The following is a 24681-nucleotide window of genomic DNA, read 5'->3' on the forward strand; positions in this document are numbered from 1 at the left end:
TGAATTGCTGCCTCGCGGGGAGCGGAACAAACTCTCGGCGATCGAAAAATCGACAAGACGGGCCCCGCGGGCCCGGCGCCTGCGCAATGCGCGTAGCGGAGTTTCGGGAGGCCGGCTGGAGGGGCGGCGGCAAGGCGACCTTGACTAGGTCCCCGGACGAGGTTAGCCGAGGTGGGCCGAAGGGGCCCACTCGGGCCCTGCGCCGCCCCCCTTTCCCGGCGCCCCCCCTTCCCCCCTCGCGGTCCTCGGTGCCCACGGAGCCCTGCGGTTCTGCATTCGCAGACTCCTCCATCAAGGACATCACAAAAAGTACATTAGACGAAAACACGTTGCCATTATACGCGGCGTCGTACCGCGAGAACGAATCTCTACGGGTCTCGGCCACCGTCTCGCTATCGGCCCGGCTCGACTCGTCTTTTCGCGACCGCCGAATTACCTTAGGCCGCGCTCGTGACTATTTTCGGTTCCTGGAGAGACGGGTCAAAGTGGCACTAAACGTCGCGAGTCTGTTCTCCGGGAGACTGGATGTCTCTTTTTTTTCCCCGTTTCCTGTCGCAGTCCCTCTCCGCACCGACGGAGTCGAAGTCAATCGGTGACGTTCGAACTTATGGGTCTTGGTTTGCTCCGGACTCGTTTTACCGGTAGTGGTTCATAAAACGGCGCGTCGACGCAGCCTTTATTCTCGCGGGCCACGGTGCATCTTTCCGCTCTTAAGATCAAGGTCGGCTCGAAACCGCTCCGAGGTGACGTGGGTAGGCAGATGGGGAGATAGGCGCATGGCGTATACGGCATGTTGGGTGGGTAGGTAAATACGCTACCTCCTTGATATAATAATCTTACTTTCGTCTCGTAAGTTGAGGGTCTTTCTCTGAATCGCGATTCTTGTAACGGCGCCTCAATGCTGCCTTTATCCCTGGGCCGAGATGCACCTTACCGCTCTCAAGATCAAGGTCGGCTTGGACCGCTTCAAGTGGCGTCGGCGTTGGCGTAGGTAGGAAGGTGGGTGGGTGCACAGGTAGGTGTGTTGGTCCGGAGGTTGGCAGGCGGGGAGGTGCACGAGTGCGCTATCTACGCTGACATCGTACCATTTCCCGGCGATCTCGATTCCCAAAACTTTGCTGTCCTCCTCCTGACTGCCTAATGGATAACGAAACAATTGACGCTAATTTCCGATTAACCGTCGCGCTTAACACGTTAAGGACCCCTAAGAAATCTATAAGACATACGCCCGGGAACGCACGGACCACGTGAGCGGTCCTTAATGTGTTAACGTTCAACCTTTTATCCAGGAGAATTCTCAGATTCCTCGAATTTCCCTACCTCTAACCCGCGGGCCAGTATTTGGGGCTTCAACCAACTTTATGGAAATTGGGGTCCGGTGTCATTACCGAATCCCCTCCGGAGGAATATTTGTAGACCTGTTTAGGTACGAGGTACCTTCGCCCACGAGTCTGGATAACCGATTGGTCGATCCGACTGCGGGGGGAAAAGAGAAAGCTCCTCGGCATCCGATGGTGCCTCCTCTTGCAACGAACCACCGGCTAAGTGATCACTGAATAACTCTATCGCCTTGTCTCGGGCGGTTACATCGATGCGGGCTGCAAAAAGTTGCTTACGATAAGCCGGGGTTACGAAAAACAAGTCACATGAATAAGTAACTCACGTGAATAAGCAGCGTCGGGCCGCCGATCGTTCCGCGGCGTCGATCTCAAGGCCGCTGCCGATCGCGATCTGAAACGACGGAGCTGCGTTATTCGCATCCGAAGAGAATTTCGTTTCATTGTGTACAGGGATTGGTCGGTAGTGACATCTACGACATACAGATGAGAAAGTCGGGGAGTGGTGCAAGGTGCTCTCTCGAATCGGCGATCGCGGCCCTGACCGAGCCCGTGACCGCAACCGCATCCACGTAATGGACGGACCTCGAGTTTGGCGCAAAACGGGCGGCGTGACACCTACCGCTGCTTCTGACTCCTACTCGCGTCTACCTGCGGCTACTACAATGCGGTTATAACACAATATAAACTCCAGACAGTACCTACCTGTCCCCCTAACCGCCGTCGGCCTCAGGCGAGGCGGCGCGAGCGCCACGGCGGATCAGGGAGAACTCTCTACCCTGTATCTTAACATGGGTCGGTAAAGGCGAGCTCTGTGCCTCGCGCTGTCTGATTACCTTCTCCAGGATTATCCGCGGACGGTCGGTCGGCTCCCTGAAAAAAAAACGGTCCATTCAAAACAGCTCCACGAAGTTCCGAACAATTCCATGGCTGGACGCGCGCCGAGAATCAACTTCGCCATTGTCTAGACAAGAAACCGTGTTTATACAATGTACCTTCGTTATGCCAAACATGGAACCTTCATAAGGTTCTCTGAATTGAGAGGTAAATATTTATCTAATTGAAGTGCCGAACTTTGGCGTTAAGTATTCGTTAGCGCGTGCTCTTTTATGTACTTGGCGCGAAACTCCACCGAGTTTCCTGACGGTGGAGGAAAGGACTCTCTGAAACACCGGAAACGTAGAGAAATTCACCTCCGTCGTGCGGTTTCACGAGTGTCATGAAAGCCTGCCCCTCGCGGAGTTCTTACTTATTTAATAACTCCGTGCTCTCCGAAACGCCGCCATGTTGCAACACGGCCGTTACGAATTATTTCCGTTTTTGGAATTGGAAATATCTGGACCCTCGTCAGAGTGATGCCAAAAGAATGGCTACCAATTATGCAGTTTTTAATTAAATCCATTTTTAAACCTACTTCGTATTCGGCGCCACGATTCCATTGGTAGGTGATCAAACATGGCGGCGTTTTAGACTTCCCTTCAAACGGATTGCGCGTTATCCCGCGTAGTTTATTGATATCATTCTACGAGATTCTCTTCAATAAAGTAATACTTATATACTCTATACCTTACTCAATATAACTTAATATAATATAACCTTTACTCAATGAACTTATATACTTATATACTTTACTCAAAGCGAGGTTTCTAATTTGGATGATTATCTTTAACCAGAAAAATCCGCAAAAAAGGGCAAAAGAGGGCAAAATAGGGCAAAACTTCGGCTTTCGGACGAAAACGTCGGTTTACTTGTTGTCCGCGGAGACGAGGTCCGCGTGTCGGGGGTTTCCGACGGCGGCGGTGGTGGCGTCGAAATAACGAAGAATCGCAGCTGGCAACGGTAGCCGAGTTTATTTATAGCGGAGGAGGCCGCGGTGCCGTCGAAAACCTCTCGGACGGACAGTATGTCGAGTCCTCGTCGGGCGCCACGCGGTGTCGGCCAGGTCGGTCCGCGTTCGCTGCCGCTTCCGGTGCGCGTCCGGGGCCCTTCCGGTCCCCCTCGGGCCCGGGGTCGATCCGATGAGGGAGGTCGTCGAAAACGCGCGACTCGCCTCTCCTTCGTCCTACCTCTCCTCGTAGGACTCGTCGGCGACAAGTCGCGCTTCCCACGTTCGTCTTCGAGGGGGCGTCGAGGCGCTCCGCGGCGTTTGACGCAATGGCGCACCGTATACGACGACCGATAAGGGGCGACCACTACAAGTCGTTCGGCAAAAGGAAGGTAAAGTCGCTTCGTCTCTAGGAATCTTAAAGGCAGGAAAAGACCCTCAAGGTCGCTAGTCGTGGGTAGAGACGCATCGGGGGTGTATCGCCCTTGTAACGGCTAATTAGGGCGCACTGCTATGGGGATTATTTCTATACGGTGGTTGAATGGGGTAAAGAAGTTACGACGCCTCGCCCACGTCGCCGCTCTCGAAAATGGCGCGAAAGGCAGTGCCAAGGTCACTCTCGTCGGGTTCGGTTGGGGATGAAATGGCGCGATAACGGCTAATTATAAGAAGCCTCGATGAGGATAGTCTCGCGCCTTTGTCAACGTGCTCGGTCAAGGGGAGGATATCCACCTCGGATTCTACCGACCTGCTCGATCATCAGTCCCTTTCACACGGTTTTTCGCGTTTCCGCTATCGCATTTGGCTAATTCCAAGACACGAGGAGCGCCATCGAGGCCGTTCGTCGTGTCGCGCCGCGACGCCGAAATAGACGAGGGGATAAAACTCGTCCTTCGCAAGGTTTCGGTGCACTGTCCAAGAATCGAGCTCCGAAGTTCAGAGATGGGCGTCACTAATTAACTTTGAACTTCGGGACGTTTTGCGCAGTCCTTCTGCGAGGACATCGCGCGTGCTTCGTTCTTGGGTTATGAGACTTAAGGAGGTGCGAAAGTTTAGGCAGAAACTTGGAATCCTCAATTGTCGAGGAATGATCATATGTGGGGACGTCGACCATGCTCGAAACTCAAACCTGACGTATGACGGGCGGCGAAGTTTCCTCGTGCCCCACTTCTTGCACGGGGGGTTACCCGCGATAAAATTAGTTTCCCATTATTACAAAATCCTCAGGTCTCCTCATCCTTGCGAGAATCCTTGCACGCTTTCCTGGGTGCGATCAATTTGACCAGTGCCCTACATACATACGTTTCTCGCCGGAGTTCCCCGACGAGTATTTCCAGCTTCTTATCGCGCCTTCCTGATATTACTCGGCGGCGCGGGCGGCTCGAAATTATAAAGCCGGAAATAAGTAATAAATACTGCCGCTGTACCTTCTCTCTACTTTACGGTACTCGCGAAGTCGAGGTTCTCCCATCTTGGAAGTTAAGCTTAGGTTGCGGAAGTTCCCCAGAAGTCGGGTGCGCAGAAACCACGCAATAAAAAAAGAAATATTATAATTTTATAACATTTTTCTCGGAAGCTTGTGTTCAGGCTGATATACTATTTTTACAGCACTTTACACGTATACTTCACAAAGGCGTTATAATTTTAGCACATAAGTGTAGTAATTATTCCTCCGCAATTTTACAAAGTTCTAACGCGACGTAAAAAAGAAACCACAAACTCATTCGGAAAACCATAATAAGAGGAGGTCGTTTCAGTTTGAAGGCATGAAATTTATAATTTAACCACGTTCTTCTCCGTTATCGAATCCCAAGCGTGCATTATCACTTTTCCTCCCGATTTTCATTATTACTCCTACTCTTTATCGACCCGAAGATTTTTGTGTCGACAATCGACATCACCAAAAGCGATATTAAAATCGAACGCCTCGGCTAGAAAACTCGTAAAACTGGGTAAAACAACCGAAACTAAACGAAATGTGGGGGTCGATAAGACCCCTTTTCCTGCATCTTCGCGGGCCGAAAGTGCAGGAATTTTCATATTAATAGGGGTTGAAATAACCCGCAACCGAAAAAGCGGAGGCCACAAAGTACCGGCGAATCGCCAGGTAAACCATAAAGAATTTTTCAAGAGTCCGGCATCGGTCTTCGGCTTGCAGGTCGGTCGCGGGGTGGGGCGGCCTCGCGCGCAGCGGCGCTTGGATCGATACGTCCGAGAGGGTGTCTTCCGCGTTCCTCGCCAGCGCCACCTGGCGTGCGGTCCGCAAAGGCGCAAGGCGTTTCCGTGGCATCGGGTCGCGTCGCGTCGCCGAGCCGTCGCCGTGCCGTCGCCATGGCGGCGACGGGAGGCAACTGCGCCCCGGCATCGACTCGACCGCCAGCGCGTCGTCTCAGTGCGTCGAGGAGGCTCGAGCGGACGGGGGTTGGCTTCACCTCGCGAGACCCCGCGATCGCGAGCCGACCTTGCAGACTCGTGCAGTGGTAGAGGCGCAGGAAGGCGAGGTAGAGAGAGAAAGGGAAAGGGCGAAGGTGGAGTGGGAGTCGGGTCGAGCGATGAACTCGGAGGGTGGTATCGAGGGCAAAGGGTTAAAAGTGTCTCGGCGTTGAGGACCGGGTGCCGGTCGGTCGAGTCGGTCGCGTCGGCGGCGGGCGCGCCCCGGCTCGGATATCGAGCGACTGTATCGGAGCGATCGATGCCCTAACCCTCCGAGACGGAGTCGCGGCCGACCCGTCCCCTCCTGGCAGGGGCCGAGGATTGGATTTTCCAGGCGACTCGGCCGCACGGCCGACGCCAGGGACGTGGGAAGCGAGTCGACCCCCGGGGGCGCTCGCCGGTGGATAATTCGCCCGGTCGATCGGCGCCCTCCGCGACTCCCGGAGGGACCGCCGGCCGCGCGGCTCGAGCTCCTACGTCGCGGCGCCCGCCGACTCGGGACGGCGTGCAGGGTCGCGCGGACGCGCGCGCCAGTCCTCTTGGATGGGTTGCAAGAGGAAGCGCAAAAAGCGTGCGAGCCCGGTCTAGGCCGAACCCTCGTCCCGGGGGGCCGAAGATGGCTTAAGCGCAAGGACTCTGGACGCGCACTCGGGACGCCGGCCCGCTCCCGGGCGCAATGCGGTAGGGAGCCGTGCGCGAGGAGTGGCCGAAGCCGACGAGGGTGACCGACGTCGCGCTAGCGGGCGCGACCGGCCCATGGTGGAGGGGCCGAACGCTGACCAACCTGCCGGAGACGACGCGCGACCGCTCCTGGCAATGATCGGATACAATCAGCACAATTCCGGCTACAACAAGCTATTCACGCAGGTATACCTTGCTCGCCCCTGCGTGTCGTTCGGACCGTCACCGAGATCCCCCGGCCACGACGCGGACGAGTCCAGCGAGACGACGAAGGGGGGCAAATTGACCACTTTTTTCGCCCTTAATGGATCTCGCCACTTAAGATGACGTGAAAGTCATTTCACGGATCGATCGTTTATGAAACCTTTCTTCGAGTAGGGAGTACAGGATAGTTTGAAATTTTATCAAATGAGGACGAAGACCTTAAGGAAGGTCCTCGCATCCGGGAATTTCAATTTCATCCCCGATTGACCCCTTGGGTGCCACTTTCGTATCACCTTAAAACGGTAGGAAACTTTTCTCTAAACTGGGGATATCGAATTCCTTGACAATCTACCACGTGAATGTCCATGTTCTAAGAAATTTCTTCATATTTTTTCATTCTCATAAGATATAAAATTTTTCATGGGGACAAGGACCTTCTTTAGGACCTCCCTGATCACGTGGCGAAGCTTCGAATGATTCGGTGCACCCGGTTTGGAGAACAGTTTTATACATATTTTGACGTTTCGATACATATAGAATGACCCTTTCGTAACACCTTAAAAGCCTTGGAACGATGGTCGACGATTGTTCTGTCGTTCGTTCCAGGGGGGTGCCCAACCCTCCGCCGAACAGGGGCAATGGTTCGTCACCCGTGTAAGCGAGCACTGCCGCTCCAGCTGATCGAAAGCGTGTCACGCGATCACGTGACACCGTTAACGTTTCGCATTATACGTTAGTCTTCTAATGTATCAGTTAATGGCGTACATGCGTCGCCTCTTCGAGGTGCTATAGCGCCTGCTATCTCGCGTTATCCTTGCGTTTAATCGTTTGGCGTTTCGGAGCAACCGAGGCAACGTTTCGCACGACCGCTAACAATAAGTCTCGCCGATGATTGTTGGCGCGACAAATCCGTCCGTGATTTTCACGGCCACCGAATTACCGCGATCCGCGACCGCCGATCGGTCGCGATCGATTCGTTGCGAATGGTTGGACTGATCGAAAGTCGCGGACTATCGGCAAAATGGGTCTCCTAATTAGCGATTATTTTTGGGTGGCTTTCAGGGCTCGGCGGACTCTAACTACTCTCAGCCGAGCTCGGACCTCTCGCTGGACGAGGAGAAGGAGAGTTTACGACGCGAGAAGGAGAGGCAGGCCCTCTGTCAACTCGAAAAAGCTAGGGTAAGTAACGAGCGATAACGAAGGGAAGGACAGTACTAAAGGTGGGCTTTTCACTCGGGGGAAGCAAATGAGATCGATTCTTTTCCCTTTATGGGGACCTTTTCGAAGAGGGAAAGTGGCAAGCTGGAAATTCACGCGTCGGTCAGGTCGCACGGAAGACACCCATACAGCTTTGCACACGGCATTTGTTTCTCTAGAAATAATAGAAAAAACCCTCGTCCAATGTACGTAAACTCGATGCAAAAGATGTGCCATCGCGCGGCGTTTCTGTTGGACCAGTCATAGAGTACTTGCAAAACGTCGCGGTGTTTACTAACCAACCAATACAAATATAGCCTCGAATAGGAAGTAAATTTAAAAGCAATAATGTAAAAATTCTATAAATCGTATAGAATAACATCCTTCGAGATTCCATCCGATTTTTACGAGGAATATTCCATTCTAAGGAACCCTTTTATTCATTAGATCGAATGCAATATTCCACAGTTGTCTGTTACAATTAAACCGTTACAGTTTTATACAAAATTCCTGAAATATTATAATCTCTGTAAATGAAAAACAAATATTTCTTTCGGGGTAATTACGCGGTTCTTTCCACCGAGACACAATTATTTCATCCAAATGAGCATTGTTCAAGGAAATTATTTTTTTCTCGGATCAATGAAATCTTTTCTCTGAGTAGGTATATATGTCTGAGCTTTTACCTGATCGGTCCAGGTGTCGATGGACGATATTTGGGGTGTGACGGTGTTCTGCGCAACACCACTCGTATAAAACAGCCTTGTAGAACAATTTTACTCGACCGTTGCTCCCTGGGCCGTGAAATCGTCGCCTCGTCCCTGATTACTTGTATCGGCACGCATTACTCGTCAATTTACTCCGCATCCGGGCAATTTACAGACCAAGTCGGTGGCGTTCGCGGTGCGAACGAACGTGAGCTATGACGGCTCCATCGACGACGACTCGCCAGTCCATGGCTCGGCCGTCAGCTTCGACGTTCGGGACTTCTTGCACATCAAGGTACGGCTCCTTCCTTTTTATCTCACAACTTTCGTGCGCGAATCGACGATCCGGAGGGTCTCTCATCCGAAACCTGTCGAGCAGGAGAAGTATGACAACAACTGGTGGATAGGGAGGCTGGTGAAGGAGGGCTCCGACGTGGGATTCATCCCCTCGCCCGTAAAGTTGGAAGCCCTGAGGTTGCAGGCGAGTGCGGCTCGCGGCACCAAGGGGCTCTATTCCGCGAGGGGAGGATCGTCCAGCAACCTCGGCGAGAGCGGCATGCCCTCGCGTGGTTCTACGCCGCCCACACCAGGTAATGTCTTGACAGAGAGAACAAAGCTTGGTTAACGATTGCCCGAGTTAAGGTGAAGCGAAACTCCCCCTCAAATCAGTAGACTCCAATAAGACCTTTTTTTAATTGTATTCGATCGAATTGTCCTGACACTTTGAGAATTTGGATTTTCGAAAGAACATTTTTTGACTTAGCCTGGACAAGAACCAGAATGGCGTCGAGCTCTGATATTTCGATCGATGTAGAAGTATCGAAGGCTCTGATATGATATGCGAAGGTGTCAGGACAATTGTACGACAATTTAGAACACTTTAGTAATCTAGAAACATTTCCTCGTCGCAGGTGACGAGAGCGACAGCGTGGGCAACGTTCGGCCCGGCAAGACGACCCTGACCACTCCACCCGCCAAGGAGAAGCGGAAGAACTTCTTCAAAAAGCCGGTAAACGCTCGCGGCGCGTTTAGGTTCTCTCTCGTGCTCTCCGCATTGCCTCGATCCCTCTTCCGATCCGGACTTCCGGTCCAGGTTCCTCTTGCGAACCGCTGTCCAGCGTTCCTTCCGCTCGTCCTCGGTCGTCCTTTTGGACCGAAGCTCCTCCGAAGGAACGCGGAGCTTTGCCCTCCCCTTCCTCGGTCGAGCTTCGGTCCCCCGCGAAGCTCGACGCGCGGCCACCGTCATTAACCGTTTTCAATGTTTCAACGTTGCATTCCGTGCTCGCCAAGTCCTACGTAAGTGAGACTATCCTGGGAGTTCGAGGTAGAGCCCGGAGGAGGAGGGTCCCCGGTTCTAACGGATAAATTATGCCCCTTGCAGGAGACGGCGACGCCATACGATGTGGTACCGTCCATGAGGCCGGTCGTCCTCGTGGGACCCTCGCTCAAGGGATACGAGGTCACGGACATGATGCAGAAGGCGCTCTTCGACTTCCTCAAGCACCGCTTCGAGGGCAGGTAACCGGCGAGCCGAGTATTCCTTGAGAACGGAGATGGGCACCGGTCGTTACGACTTGCCGCGACGTCGTCGTTTCGATTGCGTGCAAACCTATAACGCCATTCTTCTTCCTGCCCCAACTATCTCTAATGGGCCCCGTAAAGCTAACGCACCGCCACCCGTCGCCGTTCGTGCGGTAAAGAGAGGTCCACCGTTTTACTCATTTCCTTTACCTCGATCCCAAGGATCATCATTACCAGAGTAATGGCCGACATCTCGCTGGCCAAGAGATCCCTGCTGAACAACCCGACCAAGCGAGCGATCATGGAGCGCTCCACGAGCAGAAACAACTGCCTAGCGGAGGTCCAAAAGGAGATCGAGAGGATCTTCGAGCTGGCTAGGACCTTGCAGGTACCACCTCTTGATTCTCGACAATGCGTTCCTCGTCAAACCGAATCTCAATGATCTACGGTTTGACGCAGATTGCATCGTATCCGCCACGCGTTACGACTTACATTGTATCGGGATACTCGGTAACGTCTCGCGACAAATACGTTTACATGTGCGTACAGACTTAGGCGCGGAGCCATGTACATGTAAAAACGTCGCAGAGTTCTTAACGCCAAGTTCGGGCATGTTAAACTCGTAAGAATTAATATTTCCGTATGCAAGACCTCTTCGTCGTTCGCGACTAAGGTACATAAATGGCAATGGTTATCGCGATTACTCTAATTCTTTTTTTTTTTTTCTTTATATACAATATATGCGACACTCGGGCAATGTTTTAAAAATCTCTAAAATGTGAAAGTGAAAATATTGCACTTAATAGCGGAAACGCCAAACGGTTTGGGCGGAATCGAGTGTGGGTTGCATTGCGCGCTCTGTCGTGGTAGGGAACGCGTTAACCTAAAATGATGACTGGTGCCAGTAGAAGCACTCTTAACCTTAAAATCGACCATTTACAGCTCGTCGTGCTCGACTGCGACACGATCAACCACCCGTCGCAGCTGGCCAAGACCAGCCTGGCTCCCACGATCGTTTATCTCAAGATCTCCTCGCCGAAGGTCCTCCAGAGGCTGATAAAGTCCCGCGGAAAGTCGCAGACGCGCCACCTCAACGTGCAAATGGTAGCGGCCGAGAAGCTCGCTCAGTGCCCGCCCGAAATGTTTGACGTGATTCTCGACGAGAACCAACTGGACGAGGCGTGCGAGCACGTGGCCGAATATCTGGAAGCCTATTGGCGGGCGACGCATCCCCCGATCGTCGCGCCGATCCCGCGGGCGATTCCGCCGCCGGACGCGCCGGTCGACGCGCTCGCTCCTCGCGGCGCGACACCAGGTACCGCCACTATTCGGCTTCTCGCGCTCCTCGCCGAGTCCCCCACCGACTTTCCCCGTCCCCGTGGAGATGGCGCCACAGGTGTTTTCTCAACGGCGTCGGTTATGACCGACTGAGACAGAGACTCGTAACGTGAGCTTCCCATGGACATAGGATGTATGTATATCAAAGAATTCAGAAATCTCCATAAATGCCCAGAAACGGTCTCTTTCAATTCTTGAGAATTCGATTAATTTAACCGAGAATGTAACAGTAATCTAAGGGAATTCAAGGGAACTCCGAGAAATTGCGTTTAAGTTATTTCCAAAGGTTAGTTAAACACTTTCAATAAGTAAAATTCATGAAGTCACGGTACTTTTTATAAATAGTGGCCGTTTTTTTTCTGAGTCTTATCTTGCTTGCGATGACTTTCTAGTTTCGCAGTTTCTGTTGCTCCTCTTGTTTATCCCAAGATGCACAAAAGGCTGAAGGGGTTAAGTTAACCGATTAACTGTGGCTTGCTAAGTTATTGAAAGTTCCGACATTCTGGTATTGGAAGTTTAAACAATTTTAATCTTCGCAGGTACAATTCGAGTTTTCACGCGGCACATTGATCACTCGTAGTTTGTTAGAATTATCGAGAATAACTCGAGTGTTATTGAACAGAAATTAAATTCTTATAAATTCTCGAAGATTTGTTGAGAACTTATCGTCGGTTATATTCCCCGTAATATGACGTACTGAAAACTCTACCCAGAGGTATACGGACGTTTGATTCTCGATAAATAGCCACCGGATGGAGGCACTGTAATCATCTCTCCATCTCCTTTAATTTTATGGCGACGTACAGCCAATTGCATTTTTTCATTATCTCACTCACAGTACCCGACTTTCTATGCGCGTCTCTCTTCCTCCTGTACGTGAGATGCCGTTGGCTGACACGTGCGATCTCTCTTTTATCCCCCACTCCTGATTTGTTAGCTAACTTTCAGAGCATTAAACGCTAATATAGGATCTGAGCTTTTATGGAATCTGAATTCTTTAGTATGGAGCGGAAAGTAGTAAAAGAAGATGCAACGTCTATGGTCGAGTTCACGGAAAGTGATCCCAGAATGAAAACCCAGGAATTTCGGATTTTCGCTGATCTAACGATGCGAGCACTACTTTCGGCAGTTGTTAAGAACTCCGATACTTTGCGTGCGAAACATTTACTATTGATGATTAGTGCCGGACAACGATATATCGTCGTTTGATAAATGCTAACGATTTCGGCCGGCACTAAAAGGGTTAATAACCTGAAACACTTGAAATTTTCCAATTAAGATACATCCTCTGTCCATACACGAGACGCGCAATTTCCATGGTTGTACGATTATGGGTACATACCGCTGATATTGCTGTAAAGACAGCAAAATCAGAAAAGAAAAAAAAAGAGAGAGAACGGAGAAGTTACTTTTTCCTGTTTCTCTTTCTTTTTACACGAAACGATTGCGTAGCGCGATATAGCGACAACCTATCTAACGACTAAACGAGAGAAAAGGAGTAAGGATAGCCTCTAAGTTCGCGCTCTTTCCTTTTCGCTGCCTTCATTGCGTTTACAAGCTCCATATATCCTACATCCATAAGATTTCCACCGAGGGGTTAATCATCCAGGAAATCCTGGATTTTAATGCCCGAAGTAACGTTGAAAATCATCTGGAAATCGAAAGCAGAAATCACCGGAAATCGTTGGAGACCATCAAAACATGGCCACGATTTTAAGGCCTACTGTCGCTCGTTACCGAATCGTATTACTGTTTATCAAAGGCAATCGGTTCCCAAAGAAGGAAATCGTTTTCACCGATTTCCGAGTGAATAACCCCTCGGTTTTCGTCCGAAAAGTTAATTAAGCTTCGTCGTTCCAATTCCCATCCTCGAATTAATCTCGTTATAGGGTCTCTGTTTCTAAGTACTATCTCACTATTGGTAATAACCGACAAAAGCGCCTGGCAATTAGGAGACCGAACATGCCTAGATTGTGTGTAGAAATGTTTTCCCGAAGTTTTGTAACCTGGACTCGGGTGGCGGTCCATTTTCGAGTTCGGTCTTCTGGTTGCGCTCTCCGTGTCGATCCTTTCCTCTTCGTCTCTCGTTTCATTGTTCCGCTCGACGCTAGACGCTGCTCTCGACTCGGCTCGGCTCGGCTCGGCTTGGTTAGCCTCTTTCCTTCTCCTCTTATTCGCCCTGGACGACAGACGCTGCGCGCGTCGTCGCTGCTGCACGGAGATGGGAAACTTTCTTCTTCTTTCTTTTCTCGTCCACTCGTATCTTTATTTTCTTCTTTATTCGGTACCCGGTCCCTTTAACCGGAGCCGCGATGAGTCACCTGTCACCAAGTCAAATCTTTTTGAAGAATCGGCACTGATGCCCGGTTCCACCAACCTCGGTGAAAAAGTTAATCCTCGGTTACGAGTCGCACGTTCCATCACATTCTAAAAGCTGGTTAATTTCCAGTAATCGCCCGATAAGTTTCTATTTTGCTTTCTAGTCGATCGGAGTATCAGCCAATCACGCTCCAAATAAATGTGGTGGAACATTTACGTTTTTAACCCATGATTAACTTAGACGTTAACTTTAACCTACGGTTAGGTAATGATTTAACCGAGGCTAGTGGAACCGGGCATGACCATCGCACTCGCGCGGACGCCATTGGCCGGCTAATCAATTAATCAATTATCAAGTAAAATGCAAATTAGCGGCGGCTCGTTTGACGGCGATGCAATTCCGGTGATGTAAATTGATTAGTCAGAGTGGATCGCTTGCACGGCCCTAAGTAATTACGGGTTTTATTAAATTCGGGGGTCAATTAAGCCGCCAATGTGATTAAATTCTAAACGACTTTTGCAGGAGGCTTAAAATCGATGTAAAAAAAAAAAGAAATTCAACCTAACCTCGTAGCGGACGATTGATTGCCAAACGAAGTTACTCCCTAGGGAAATGACGAATCTCCTTGAATTGGATATAGAAGGAAAACGTTTCGTGGAACCCTTTATGTCGGACTGAATCGGAAGAAACTCTTTCAACGTTAAAAGTCGCTTTTCGATTTGGGCTCCGTGACTGTGCATGACCCTTTGGAGTCGAGTCCGCTATAGTGGAATGACAGAAAGAAGTCTAACCCCGCCCTGAACAAGGGACTCTAGGACCCGGCAGGAGCCTTAACCGTAACCAGCAAGTCTTAATAGCCAGGACTAATCTCCCCGTATAAACTAGCTCAAGGCCTGACCGATGTAAGGGCTTACGCGACGACGGGAACTGTCTCAGGGTCCATCCTGACTTACGGCTTCAAGAAACCCAACATATTCACTCTTCCCATATCATTCGAAAAGTTATGTCGTTTTCTAGCAACCCTTTTTGCCGAGATCCTGAGTATTTAGGATATAGACAATGACGGTAATTGCTAAGTAACTTTCGCTACCCTGCTCGTGACGTTGCTTCAAAGTTCTCGTATGAACACATAATTGTTAGAATCTGAACCGGCATTGACAATCACGTTTCCAGATGAGATAAGACAGACAATGACGGTGGATTGCGTTACTATCGGTGTTCTGTTTGGGATGTTACTTCAAAGTTCGTCTATAACACGACAGAACTCTTGGAATGGTCTATAGACCTAGCAAGTCGGTCATCTAAGTAGTTTGTCTCTGTCAAGAGTTCCAAGTTATCAGGCACCAGGAATAACGTGGTTGTCAAGGCTGGAGGTGCACTTCGCATTTTGGTTGGAAGCATCTACGGGAAGATATTAACTGAATGTTGGGTTCCTAGCTGCAGAAGTGCATAGACCCGAAAATGGAATCATGGAGCTTATAGGAATGGAGAGGGTATAACATAAGTACTTGTTCAGGTATCCATAGGAGATTAGATACCGAGAAATCTTCCGTTTTTAAACTTTTCCAGAACAGCACGCATATTACTTAAATTTCAGTCTAAATTAAAGAGGTTATGGAAGCGGCATCTTAATTGTTCATGGAAATTACCTCCGAAGTACTGAATCTTTTCAAACTTTACGACGCGAATATGGAGACCATAAGGAAGGTCTTGCCGCTCATGAAATTTCATCCCTCGTACCAAATCTTTTAAATGTCTATAAACAAATTAAAAAAAAATTGAAACTTCGTGGGCCTCAGGACTTTCCTTATAGCCTCCATGTTCATGTTGTAAAGTTCTAAACAATTCGGTACGCCCATTTCGGAGAAAAGTTTCATAAACGAGACCTCTTTGACGCCGCATTCACCTAAGTGATAGGATGAGTGATAAAGAATATCTAAAGAAACTTGTCGTCTTCAATAAAAAATGTATTAATTTTGTGGTATCTCTCTTTCAAAATAAAACGTTACATGCTCTATACTGGCCGGATAAAAGCCTCCGGAAAAATTTATAAACGGAAGTATATCCCGCCTAACTTTCTGTGGAGGCTGTTAATGTTGTCAACCTTATGTGTCTATTTCATTTCTATAAGCTCTATGGGCAAGTTCCCCGTCTGCTGGGGGGAAAAGCAAGGCCTCCCGGTCCAGCCCTAACCACTGGTTGCTCTACACGTGATCTTGTTCTGTTTCGTGTGTGCAAAAGCCGTGGAGGCGGTGGCTGCTACGGGAGTGATCCGCAAGCAGGGTCGCCTCAGCTTGCGCGACTCCAAAATCCGACCCCGGCCCCGTTCCCGGCCCGAGGGCGAGGGCGACGAGTCGAGTTAGCCCAACCGGGCTAACTGTCCTCCACTTCTTCTACCACTCTTGGCCGCACTTTCTCGGAAGACAATAGCCTAGGCCCGCGCGCACTCAGAAGATCCTAGTGTCGTAGCTCTAGGCCGAGAACCCGGGGGACAGAGAAGGGGCCCCCGACCATGTCCGGCCGAGCCGGAAATCGGAGGGAATATCGGCCGGAAGTCTAAATCGGTCGTCTAGAGTAGGCCTTTTCTCCCGCTCGACCGAGGGTACGGATCGCACCTTGGACGTGCACGATTTGGCCGAGCAACGAGGTCGCGGAAACGGAGCTTAGAGAAGGAAACAGGAAAGGAACGTCAGAAACGCAGCGTTCGACTCGCGTAGATCGACTGGACCTCAATTCGTGCGAACGTTCGATTTTTTTTTTTTTTTTTTTCAATAAAACGGCATCGGGCGAAGTGGCTCCGCGATGTCTAATAGCTTCCCCTACTCGCACTGTGGGAGAAGCTATTCAACGCAGCGGAGTCACTTTGACAAGTTGTTTCAAGGTACGTATCGGTCCATCGCACAAGTAACGCGGTCCTTTTCTATTTCGTCCTACAAGAGAGAACCACGTTACTTGTACGATGGCCGAGGACGTACTCCGAAATTTCGTCTCTAAAGCTCCTTTTCTCCCGAGCACGTGGTAAGACGAAATCGGTCCAGTTGCGTACGTCCACGGATTGCGATCGATCGATTCCGCGAGCAGGACAGAGGACCGGGGAGGGGTGCGGGGAAAGAGGGAAAGGCTAGCTTGCCCCTAGTAAGTACGAGGATGGGTTTGATGCATGGGCCCGGATGAGAAACCAACCAGTTTTCTACTCACCCCGAGAATCAACCCCCCTTTAAGGCAAGCTAAGAGTAAAGTGGACGAGCGCAACGGACGGGAAGGAATCACGAGTCTCATCGACTCTCGGCTCGGTGGCCCCCCGTAACTATAACGTACTTTTTCACCTTCTACCTGAGTTTTGGTCTAGAATTTGACTCACGTCCTGACTTCGCTCGTTTTGGAGCACCCCGTCCCGCCCCTACTTCCAGCCCGTGTTTCGTTTGTCTCTTGGCTAGTTGACGTGTCCCCAAACACCCCTGCCACCCTCTCGTCCCACTGTTTGTTGGTTTTCGGTTGACCTCTGTAGCCTCCACGAACTATACACGCTCTCACATAGACTAGGACCTAGATTAGTCGAATAACGATAGAGAGTAAGGCGCTGTGTACGGTTGTCAATCCGGGATCCGTCCACTTCAGGGCGCAATTCTCGACTCGGAGTCGCGGGGACGTGGTTCGGGAGGGATTCGGGAACAAGGCCCCGAATAATGGGCCCGACTGGTCCACCGAGTTCCTCGTCGCTAAGGAGAACCTCCTCGATCGGCACCCTTCTTCTTTTCTTTTCTCATTTTTTTTCTCTCTCTCCCTCTGTCTCTCTTTACTTTCTTTTCTTTCCTTTTCGCGGGTCTTTGCCGAACGTCCAGGCTTCGTTTCGATGAGTCGCCTCGCATCCTAACCTCTTAATGCTACCGATGGACGCTTGCACGGTGCATGCACGTCGCCCGAGATGGGCCTTACGGGCCCACGTTTGTTTGTCTGGGATTCGACGCTTTCGCTCTAACGCTTTACTACTAACATGTAGGTATTCGTGCACGGTGTTTGGGTAGAACTCGCGAGTCGACACCGTTGGTCTTCGAGATGAGATCCTGAAGAGCACCACCTTGGCCCGTGTCGTCTCGCCGATGAATCTTTTCCACCGAGGAAATGTATGGAAGTTTGCAAGGTTTTAACTTACTAGAAATCCAGCCTCGTTTCCGTGACACCCCTGATCTCTTTCTGAACATCTTAACCGTTGTTAGAATTAGCCGTGAATTTTTCCAAACATTATAAAGCCAACAATGAAAAAAGCGTGAGTATGGACAAGATGTACCCACAGGGGAGGGTAAGGAAAACAATAAAATTGGTGTTCAGGGAGTCCTTTTGATCTGTTAATGGCTCACATGAGGTAAAAGTGTGCACCTCGCCACCTTCGTCTTTTCCATACATTTCCCGGATGAGGTCACCCATGCGTGCTCGAGGTCGATCGGTCCAATTCCTGGGCCCCGAGTCCCAGGTTCCGGGCCGAAACCCCGGCGACGCACGCATGGGTGACTTCGAGGTCGCAGATTCGGGCAAAGAACTCGGGCAGCATTTAATCCGATTCCTCTCTGTCCGGGGGTAGGATCGTCGAGCTACGGCGGAGGCGGCGGCGGCCACACGATAGGTGGCAGCACCAGGAGGTCGAGGCTCGAGAGACTGGAGCGGGACCGAGGCGCGGACCGCGGGGAGCACGACTATGGGGGAGGCGGAGGGGGCATCGTCGAGGAGGACTCCTACGTGGGAAGCGCCGAGTACGGAGGAGCGCCGCGACGTCGCCAGCAGCAAGACGCGAGAGCTCTCGGAGCCATCTAGGAGCCGGGGCCCCGGGGCCTGTCGCTGCAGCGCTGTCCGCACCTGCGCACGACCGCCCTCTAGTCCGATCCGCAGTCGGGCCACCCTCGCGCCGCGCGCAGCCCCTCGAGCAGATCCCGGAGTGGCCACTTAACCGGAGGGGTTCGTCCGGGTGACCGAGCCGTCACCTACACGGCGCGCCGGAACCGCTGGGACCTCCCTGATTCGAGTCGTGATTGAGAGAGGAAACGGTAGAGGCAAGGGTCAAGTTGTCCCGGAACTCGTGGTAATCCCTGAAACCGACGGAAGTTGATGAGATCTCCTGTTTCACTTTTTCCTCGAATAATTAATTCGTCGAGTTATTAATGATTAAAGGTAACCGACACCGTGTCATCTGTCCGGGATGTAGAAATGTCCGGTCTCCAGCGATCCGCGGCGTCGTCCAGGAGGCGGCAAGGACGCATCCCGCGAGTCCGGCGCCATAAGTGTCCACTCCGAAGGCAGAAGGAGCGCGGCGCCCCGATTAACAGTCGAAAAGAGCCCCGGGGCCCTTTGTTTTCGAGCCGCGTCCTCTCGGGCCCCGAGAAAGACCCACCTTGATCCACGACGCACACCGCGCGGCGTCCTGACCTCTCGGACCGCCTCTCTGAGACCATCCTCACCGCGAGCGAGCCGTAGAGCTTAATAGAAACGGAGAGGCACTCGCTAGGACGCACATTTTGCCGGGTGTCCCGGCTAGCTAGGACCCGATCCAGTAGCCGATCCGGCCACTTTGGGCCCCGCCAACAACGATAGACGGTACCCAGGCGATTAGCCAGCGGTTACCTTAGTCGACCGTCCCGTAACCGGCGGTACCTAGTCGAAAGTTGAGACCAGACCCGACCTAGAGGGTCTCTAGTCCAGATTACTCCGAGCATACACCACGATCGGACGAATCGCGTATCGTTAACGACCCTCCCTTCGCGTCCTTGCCTGGCGCGCTACGTAGGAAGAGTGCCCAAAGAGACTCGAGAGGGTGGCCGGCTTTTGTCTCTAAACTTTCCGGGAATATACGGTACGCTTCCCGCGCGACGTTTCATTACCCAAGTCGACTTAACTTACGTGGCATTTCCGACCTATGCTTATTAAGGGCCATTCGCTCTAAGTGCAGGCGAGGCGCGCGCGCTATACAGTAGGTCAACGTAAGCTGTAGTAGTGAACTCGCACAACGAATCTCGCGGAATCTCTAGAAAGAAGAGACGGCTCTCCGTCCGGTCTCCTCCGAGCACGATCACCTCCCGGTTGACACCCTCCATTCCTATAAGTTCTACGGCATGGTTGCATCGCGTCGACCCTCGCTTTAGAATCTCGGATTTCGATTTGCGGTTTCTGTTTCCGATGCCGAATCCGTAATGGTTTCCCGTCCGCCCTGCGCGATTCGAGTTTCGCCAAAAGTACGGTCGCGCGGAGCATCACTTGGACCCTCGACGGCGATCTTAGATGAGGTCGTTAATCGGAATTCGAAGCTCGCGAGCGGCTAGTCGACGCGAAGCTTTCTCGTCCACGTCGAGAGACGGCTCCATAGACGACGCGTCGCTGTACATAGTGTAAGAAAAGCTCTTAGGGGGTCGGAACTCCGATCCAGATCCGTTTCGGCGCTGCCTGTTGCGGCCGCCACCGGGTGCCACGCGCGTAATCCTCTACGTCGCTGGCAGACCTCCAAGTCCCTGGAAAGGGAAATCCCACACCCTCGAAGAGATCTATATTCCACGCTGAGGAAAAATAAATCGCCAAACAGACGCCAGTCCTCAAAACGCATACGATATGCAACTACGGAAGGACGGAACAACTTTGCGAGTCGTAACTCTTCAAATCGCAGTCGCGTGGCATATACTTTTCAGAGACTGGCGTCTATTTCACGGCTCGGGTGATAACGTTCAATATTATTATTTTCTCAGTGCTGAGGGCTCTCTCCCGGTATCCTTTCCAACGCGGTTAATTCTCACCTCCTCTGAATTCGTCGCATGGATTTCTACAAATTAATCCGCACCTAAATCGAGGATTCATAAGTATCACCGTGCACGAATTGGAATTAAAATTCCAAGCGAGAGAATCCGCAATGATAAAGACCTCGTAAAGTGAGAACTTCTCGTGTCTGCGATTTGATTCTACCGCGACTTTGCGATCGTATCTAGGTTATGTATCGCGCAGTCCAGGGAGTCCTATGATCGATTACCCTAGCGATGTAGAGGAACTACGCGGGTGTCGGGTGCTCGGTTCGATCGGAGCCGACCACTCGTCAAACCGTTGAAAGTCCCCGGCGAGATTGGGCCTTGGGCCCGGTCGTCTCTTCGGGGACTCTTCGCGTGCGTCTCGGGCACCTCCGACGTGCATCGACGGACACCAGTGCCACATCGTGCGCATCTACAGGGAAGGCATTAGCGTCCGTCGTTGCACCCCCGATACTCCGGCGCAGCCGCACCGAGCTCGCAGTCGCGTGTAATTATTATTAACGATTAATCTTATAAATAAACGACGATGCGACTACTTAGGCGGAGGGTGATTTACCAGTGCCCCCGCGCGGTTACTACGTAGCTAGGCGAAATAGGTGCCGGTTGGGTGCGTCAATCGGTCATTATAGCTGCGCGCGTCCTGACTTTCCACCTGAGCATCCATTACGAAATGATAGAAAGCCACCCTACTCGTCGGGACCCCCAGGTGTCGAGACCATGAGGGAAATAACAATACCGACTCTTTAACGTTCTTGACGAGGTATTTTGCGACCCTATATCGACCTTTTAACGCATTTCACGAGATATCTCGAAACCCAATGCCGACTATTTAACGAAAGGTATCTAGCGAATTCATCTCAGCCAAGACCTGTATATTTACAGGTGTGCACCAGGAATGGAGAGAGACCACTCGAGAAAATTGCTAAGCTTATTAAAAATGCAGAATAATGTCAGGGTCAGCTGGCAAGTCGAAAACGTTGAATAGGTCAGGATTTGATCGCGAAATTTTCGTGAAAAGGGTTAAACGGTCGGTATTGGGTCGCGAAGTATTTCGTGAAAATTGGTAAAAAGCCCAGTATTGCACCGCGAGATATCAAAACGTTAACAAGATCGGTATTAGATCGTGAGATATCTCGTATGGGGAATGAAAGGGTTAATGAGAAAGATTGCGAAGCAAGGTACTCCTCCGAGGTTCCTTTTCTTCAGGGTCTCGACCGCTCGCGTCGGTCCCGTCGTTTTCGGCGTCGTCCATCGGGCGACGGCGCGGTACCATTCTCGGAGCTTTTTTCTCCTGCTTGTCCCCGACTAGACATTCTTTTCTCTCGATCAAGGTGCCCCCTTTATCCGGAAAGTAATGCGAGAAACGATAGCTCGGGAGCCTCGCCTGTGTAGGACATATTGCGACCCGCTCCCGAGGGAGTCGCCCTCGTGGCCTCGCGATCGCGACCCCACAATAGAAACGGCCGAATCCTCCATTCCCTCCCTCTAGTCTGAGGGAATCAAACGTGGAACCAGCTACGGGATCGCCTAGAATCACGAATTTCGACCTCGAGATCAAATCCGAGTCGGACGAGCCGAGCTTTTCTCGTCTCCTTTCCGACTTCAAAGAAGTCTCTTCCGAAATTTGTCCTCGCTTCCCCCGGGAACTATTGGTCCGTTCCATAAGTTCGCGGACATGTTTCCCTTGCAATTAATTCTATCCGGATAATTGCGCATTCGAGTAAAACTCCCGGGAAGGTGGGAAGAAGTGATTAACCGCGTATATTGTATTATTTCATAAGGGGGTTGAGTAGGTTGCGACATACGTTTTATTCCATGTGGGTTAAGAGAGATTGAAAAGGCGTTGAAAATAATTACTTAAGGGGGTCCTTTATTTGATGCTCTAAGGAGAGTTCAAGATGAAGGAGGTTTTAAACAAAAAATTCCTGGCTTCGGAAATTAGGAAAAATTATATCAGATCCGATGACACGGTTTTTCAATAAAAGAGGGATTCAGATTCTAGTTAACGGACGCCGACAGGAATCCTCTTTTCAATGCTTTTCGCGCTTTAATCGTTGATACCTTTTGAACAAAAGGTTTCGTCAAAAGTTCGTGCCATCGGTTCTCAAACGATTTCTTTTAGTTTCTGAACCGCCTTAACTTTTCGTTCCTGACTTGCCGCTATCCTGGAATCGTGTACAACGTGCAAAAAAGTCAGAAATTTCCAGTCTTTACGAGTTCGAGATGAAAGATATTAAAACACTCTTTTTATTTACAAAGCCTCCGTAGAAAGTCAAATAAAGTCACCCTCTAGAGAAAATATTTCCTATAATTACCTCTTCGTTTCCCTTTAAGCTCACCTTGATTAACCAGTTAATTGCATAATTTACCGAAATAACGTTTCCGTTTGCCGCGTACCCTCGTCAAACGCAGTTAACTGGTTAAAACGTACATTTCGCAACCCACTAACCCCCTTATTACGTGTTTCTCTTTATTGAAAAAGGAAAAAAAAGAAGAAAAAAACCAATTAATATCTCTACCTTTGCAAATCTCTCCCCGAACTCACGGAACAACCCGATACTTCCCCCGCCCTCCGACTCCTTCTGCGGTGAATAATATCCTTTACTATCCATCTCCCTTTTATCGATACTTTTCGATCGGTGATTTACGAGAAGTTCGCGACTACTTTCGACCGGGCGAAATCGCCGCGCGATATGAGAGAGACCGAACGCGACCTCGGCCATCTTTATCCGCGGGATCTTGTCACCGCGACGGGGTGACCCCCTCGATGTCTCTTTAATTTAGCCATAAGTGCTCCTAATAGGACGGAAATCTCCGGATCTCCAGAATCGTTTCGGTCCAGCCGGATAGAGGCGCCGCGAAACCGCCGAAAGGAAAAGAACGGGCCTCGACGCGCTCTCCCGAGAAAAGGCTCCCGCAAGATCGTTTCTATGTCGATATACCGATATTACCGATGCTGTGATGTTACCCCTGGAAACTTTGAAAACAGTGTCTACCACCTCACCGGTCTCGATGCGTCTCGGTTTCGAGGACTTCGTCCTGTCCAGCGAGGACGCGCCCTCGAGGCCGCAAGGACCTTCGAAATTCCCGCCATTAACCGGGCCACCAATTTAAATTCCGCCTTCCACCCCATAGCCATACCGAATACTTATGTCAAAACCCGTCGACGGCTAGCATCCTATGCTTAGAGAAAATTCATAGGGCACCCTTAACGACCGGAATTCGAGACGCCTTGGAGCCTTCGAGGGCTCGTCGAGGCCGGACGCGAGGAGAGCTCGCTCTTCGAGGAATCGATGTTTCCACGAGTGTGCCCCGCGTAACCCTCGAACCGTTAAATTCTAATCGTACTTAATGTAAAGAGCGAGAGAGCGAGAGAGAGAGAGAGATAGAGCGAAAGAGAGAGAGAATAAGAGAGCCGTTTCATCGGTGGCAGTGATTTTTCTTGCGAGAATTAGTGGTTCTTCGTCAGAGGACACGGCTTGGGGGAGTCCCCCGGAAACGAGGAGCCTTCTGCGCGCGCTTCGCGAAGTCACTGCACGATGCACGTACCACTGGGAGACATCAATGCCCTACCATCCTGCATAAGCGATGCCGTATCTGCAGGGGAGGCATTCATGTCCACCATTGTACCTCGGCACGAGATGGGTCCTCTTTTCGAAAAATCACCAAACTCGAGATTCCTACACCTGTTGCATTTGTAAATAAAATTTTTATTATCACATACGTCATGAGCCCGTGTGCCTGTGTGTGTCTGTGTACTTGGGGAAGTCCGACTCGTGTGCGTATATGCTTCGAAAATTGACGGAGGGTCTCAATTCTTCTAAGGACAGGTATCTTGAATGACAAATGTCTCCTTGGGTGTCAAAGGTGTCCAATGACTCACCAGGCCTCCTGCAACGACTTGGGCTGGGTGAACCTGAAATCCTGTTTGAGGCACAAACAAAATTAACAGGATTATTGGAATGTTTCTACGATATAGACGTTTACGTCAAGTTGAGTTTTGTTTATGGCATTTTTTTTTTTACAAAAACCAGAGCTGTCCAAAAAGAAAAACAAATTCCTAAATCGTTGAAATATGGATTTTCGACTATAATCAGAGATGAGTTGGGAGATTGCTCACGGGCAGAATCGTGCGATCGCATCCTGTGCTGCCCTCTGGTTTCGTACGTTAGCTTTCACCGTTTTTTCCGAGAGTTCCGTAAGCGACACCGACGCGTGCCCCAAAGCTCCGCATCACGTCGACTTCGGGACAACAATGTACTTAATAGCAGTAGATAAGTTGATAAAGTCTAATGGAGCGTCACGAGTGTTCTTCCCTTTCCATGAAAAGCGAGCAGTG

At 50.8% G+C, this 24681-nt stretch overlaps 1 protein-coding gene and 1 long non-coding RNA gene across 3 annotated transcripts; one reads left to right on the forward strand and one right to left on the reverse strand.

Annotated features, from left to right (window-relative positions):
- Nucleotides 1–285: 285 nt before the first annotated feature.
- On the reverse strand, nucleotides 286–1990 carry LOC105704498. The gene is made up of 4 exons (XR_001104461.1): nucleotides 1822–1990; nucleotides 1664–1731; nucleotides 1321–1598; nucleotides 286–1137 (listed from the first exon to the last, which is right to left on the reverse strand). It is a non-coding gene; the product is annotated as an uncharacterized LOC105704498 (long non-coding RNA).
- Nucleotides 1991–3262: 1272 nt separating this feature from the next.
- On the forward strand, nucleotides 3263–24065 carry LOC105704497 (voltage-dependent L-type calcium channel subunit beta-2). 2 transcript variants are annotated; one of them, XM_012433772.1, is made up of 9 exons: nucleotides 3263–3554; nucleotides 7543–7659; nucleotides 8560–8679; nucleotides 8764–8974; nucleotides 9296–9393; nucleotides 9766–9902; nucleotides 10128–10293; nucleotides 10848–11220; nucleotides 18143–24065. In XM_012433772.1, exons 1-9 carry the CDS (start codon nucleotides 3492–3494, stop codon nucleotides 18370–18372), a joined length of 1515 nt encoding a protein of 504 aa, XP_012289195.1. In that variant the 5' UTR covers nucleotides 3263–3491; the 3' UTR covers nucleotides 18373–24065. The 2 variants fall into 2 exon arrangements, with proteins under 2 accessions (XP_012289195.1, XP_012289197.1); XM_012433774.1 differs by lacking the exon at nucleotides 18143–24065 and adding an exon at nucleotides 15805–16326.
- Nucleotides 24066–24681: the final 616 nt, after the last annotated feature.

The sequence above is a fragment of the Orussus abietinus genome, unplaced genomic scaffold, assembly GCF_000612105.2.
Source record: "Orussus abietinus isolate OABI.00-Male unplaced genomic scaffold, Oabi_2.0 scaffold6, whole genome shotgun sequence".
NCBI classification, from domain to species: domain Eukaryota; kingdom Metazoa; phylum Arthropoda; class Insecta; order Hymenoptera; family Orussidae; genus Orussus; species Orussus abietinus.

Excerpts from the sequence above, each read along its gene's own strand:
- LOC105704497 (XM_012433772.1), top strand. The coding sequence starts at position 3,492 with ATGGCGCACCGTATACGACGACCGATAAGGGGCGACCACTACAAGTCG. Across the intron at positions 9,394-9,765 it reads AGAACTTCTTCAAAAAGCCG|GAGACGGCGACGCCATACGA; the intron begins GTAAACGCTCGC and ends TGCCCCTTGCAG. Across the intron at positions 10,294-10,847 it reads AGCTGGCTAGGACCTTGCAG|CTCGTCGTGCTCGACTGCGA; the intron begins GTACCACCTCTT and ends GACCATTTACAG.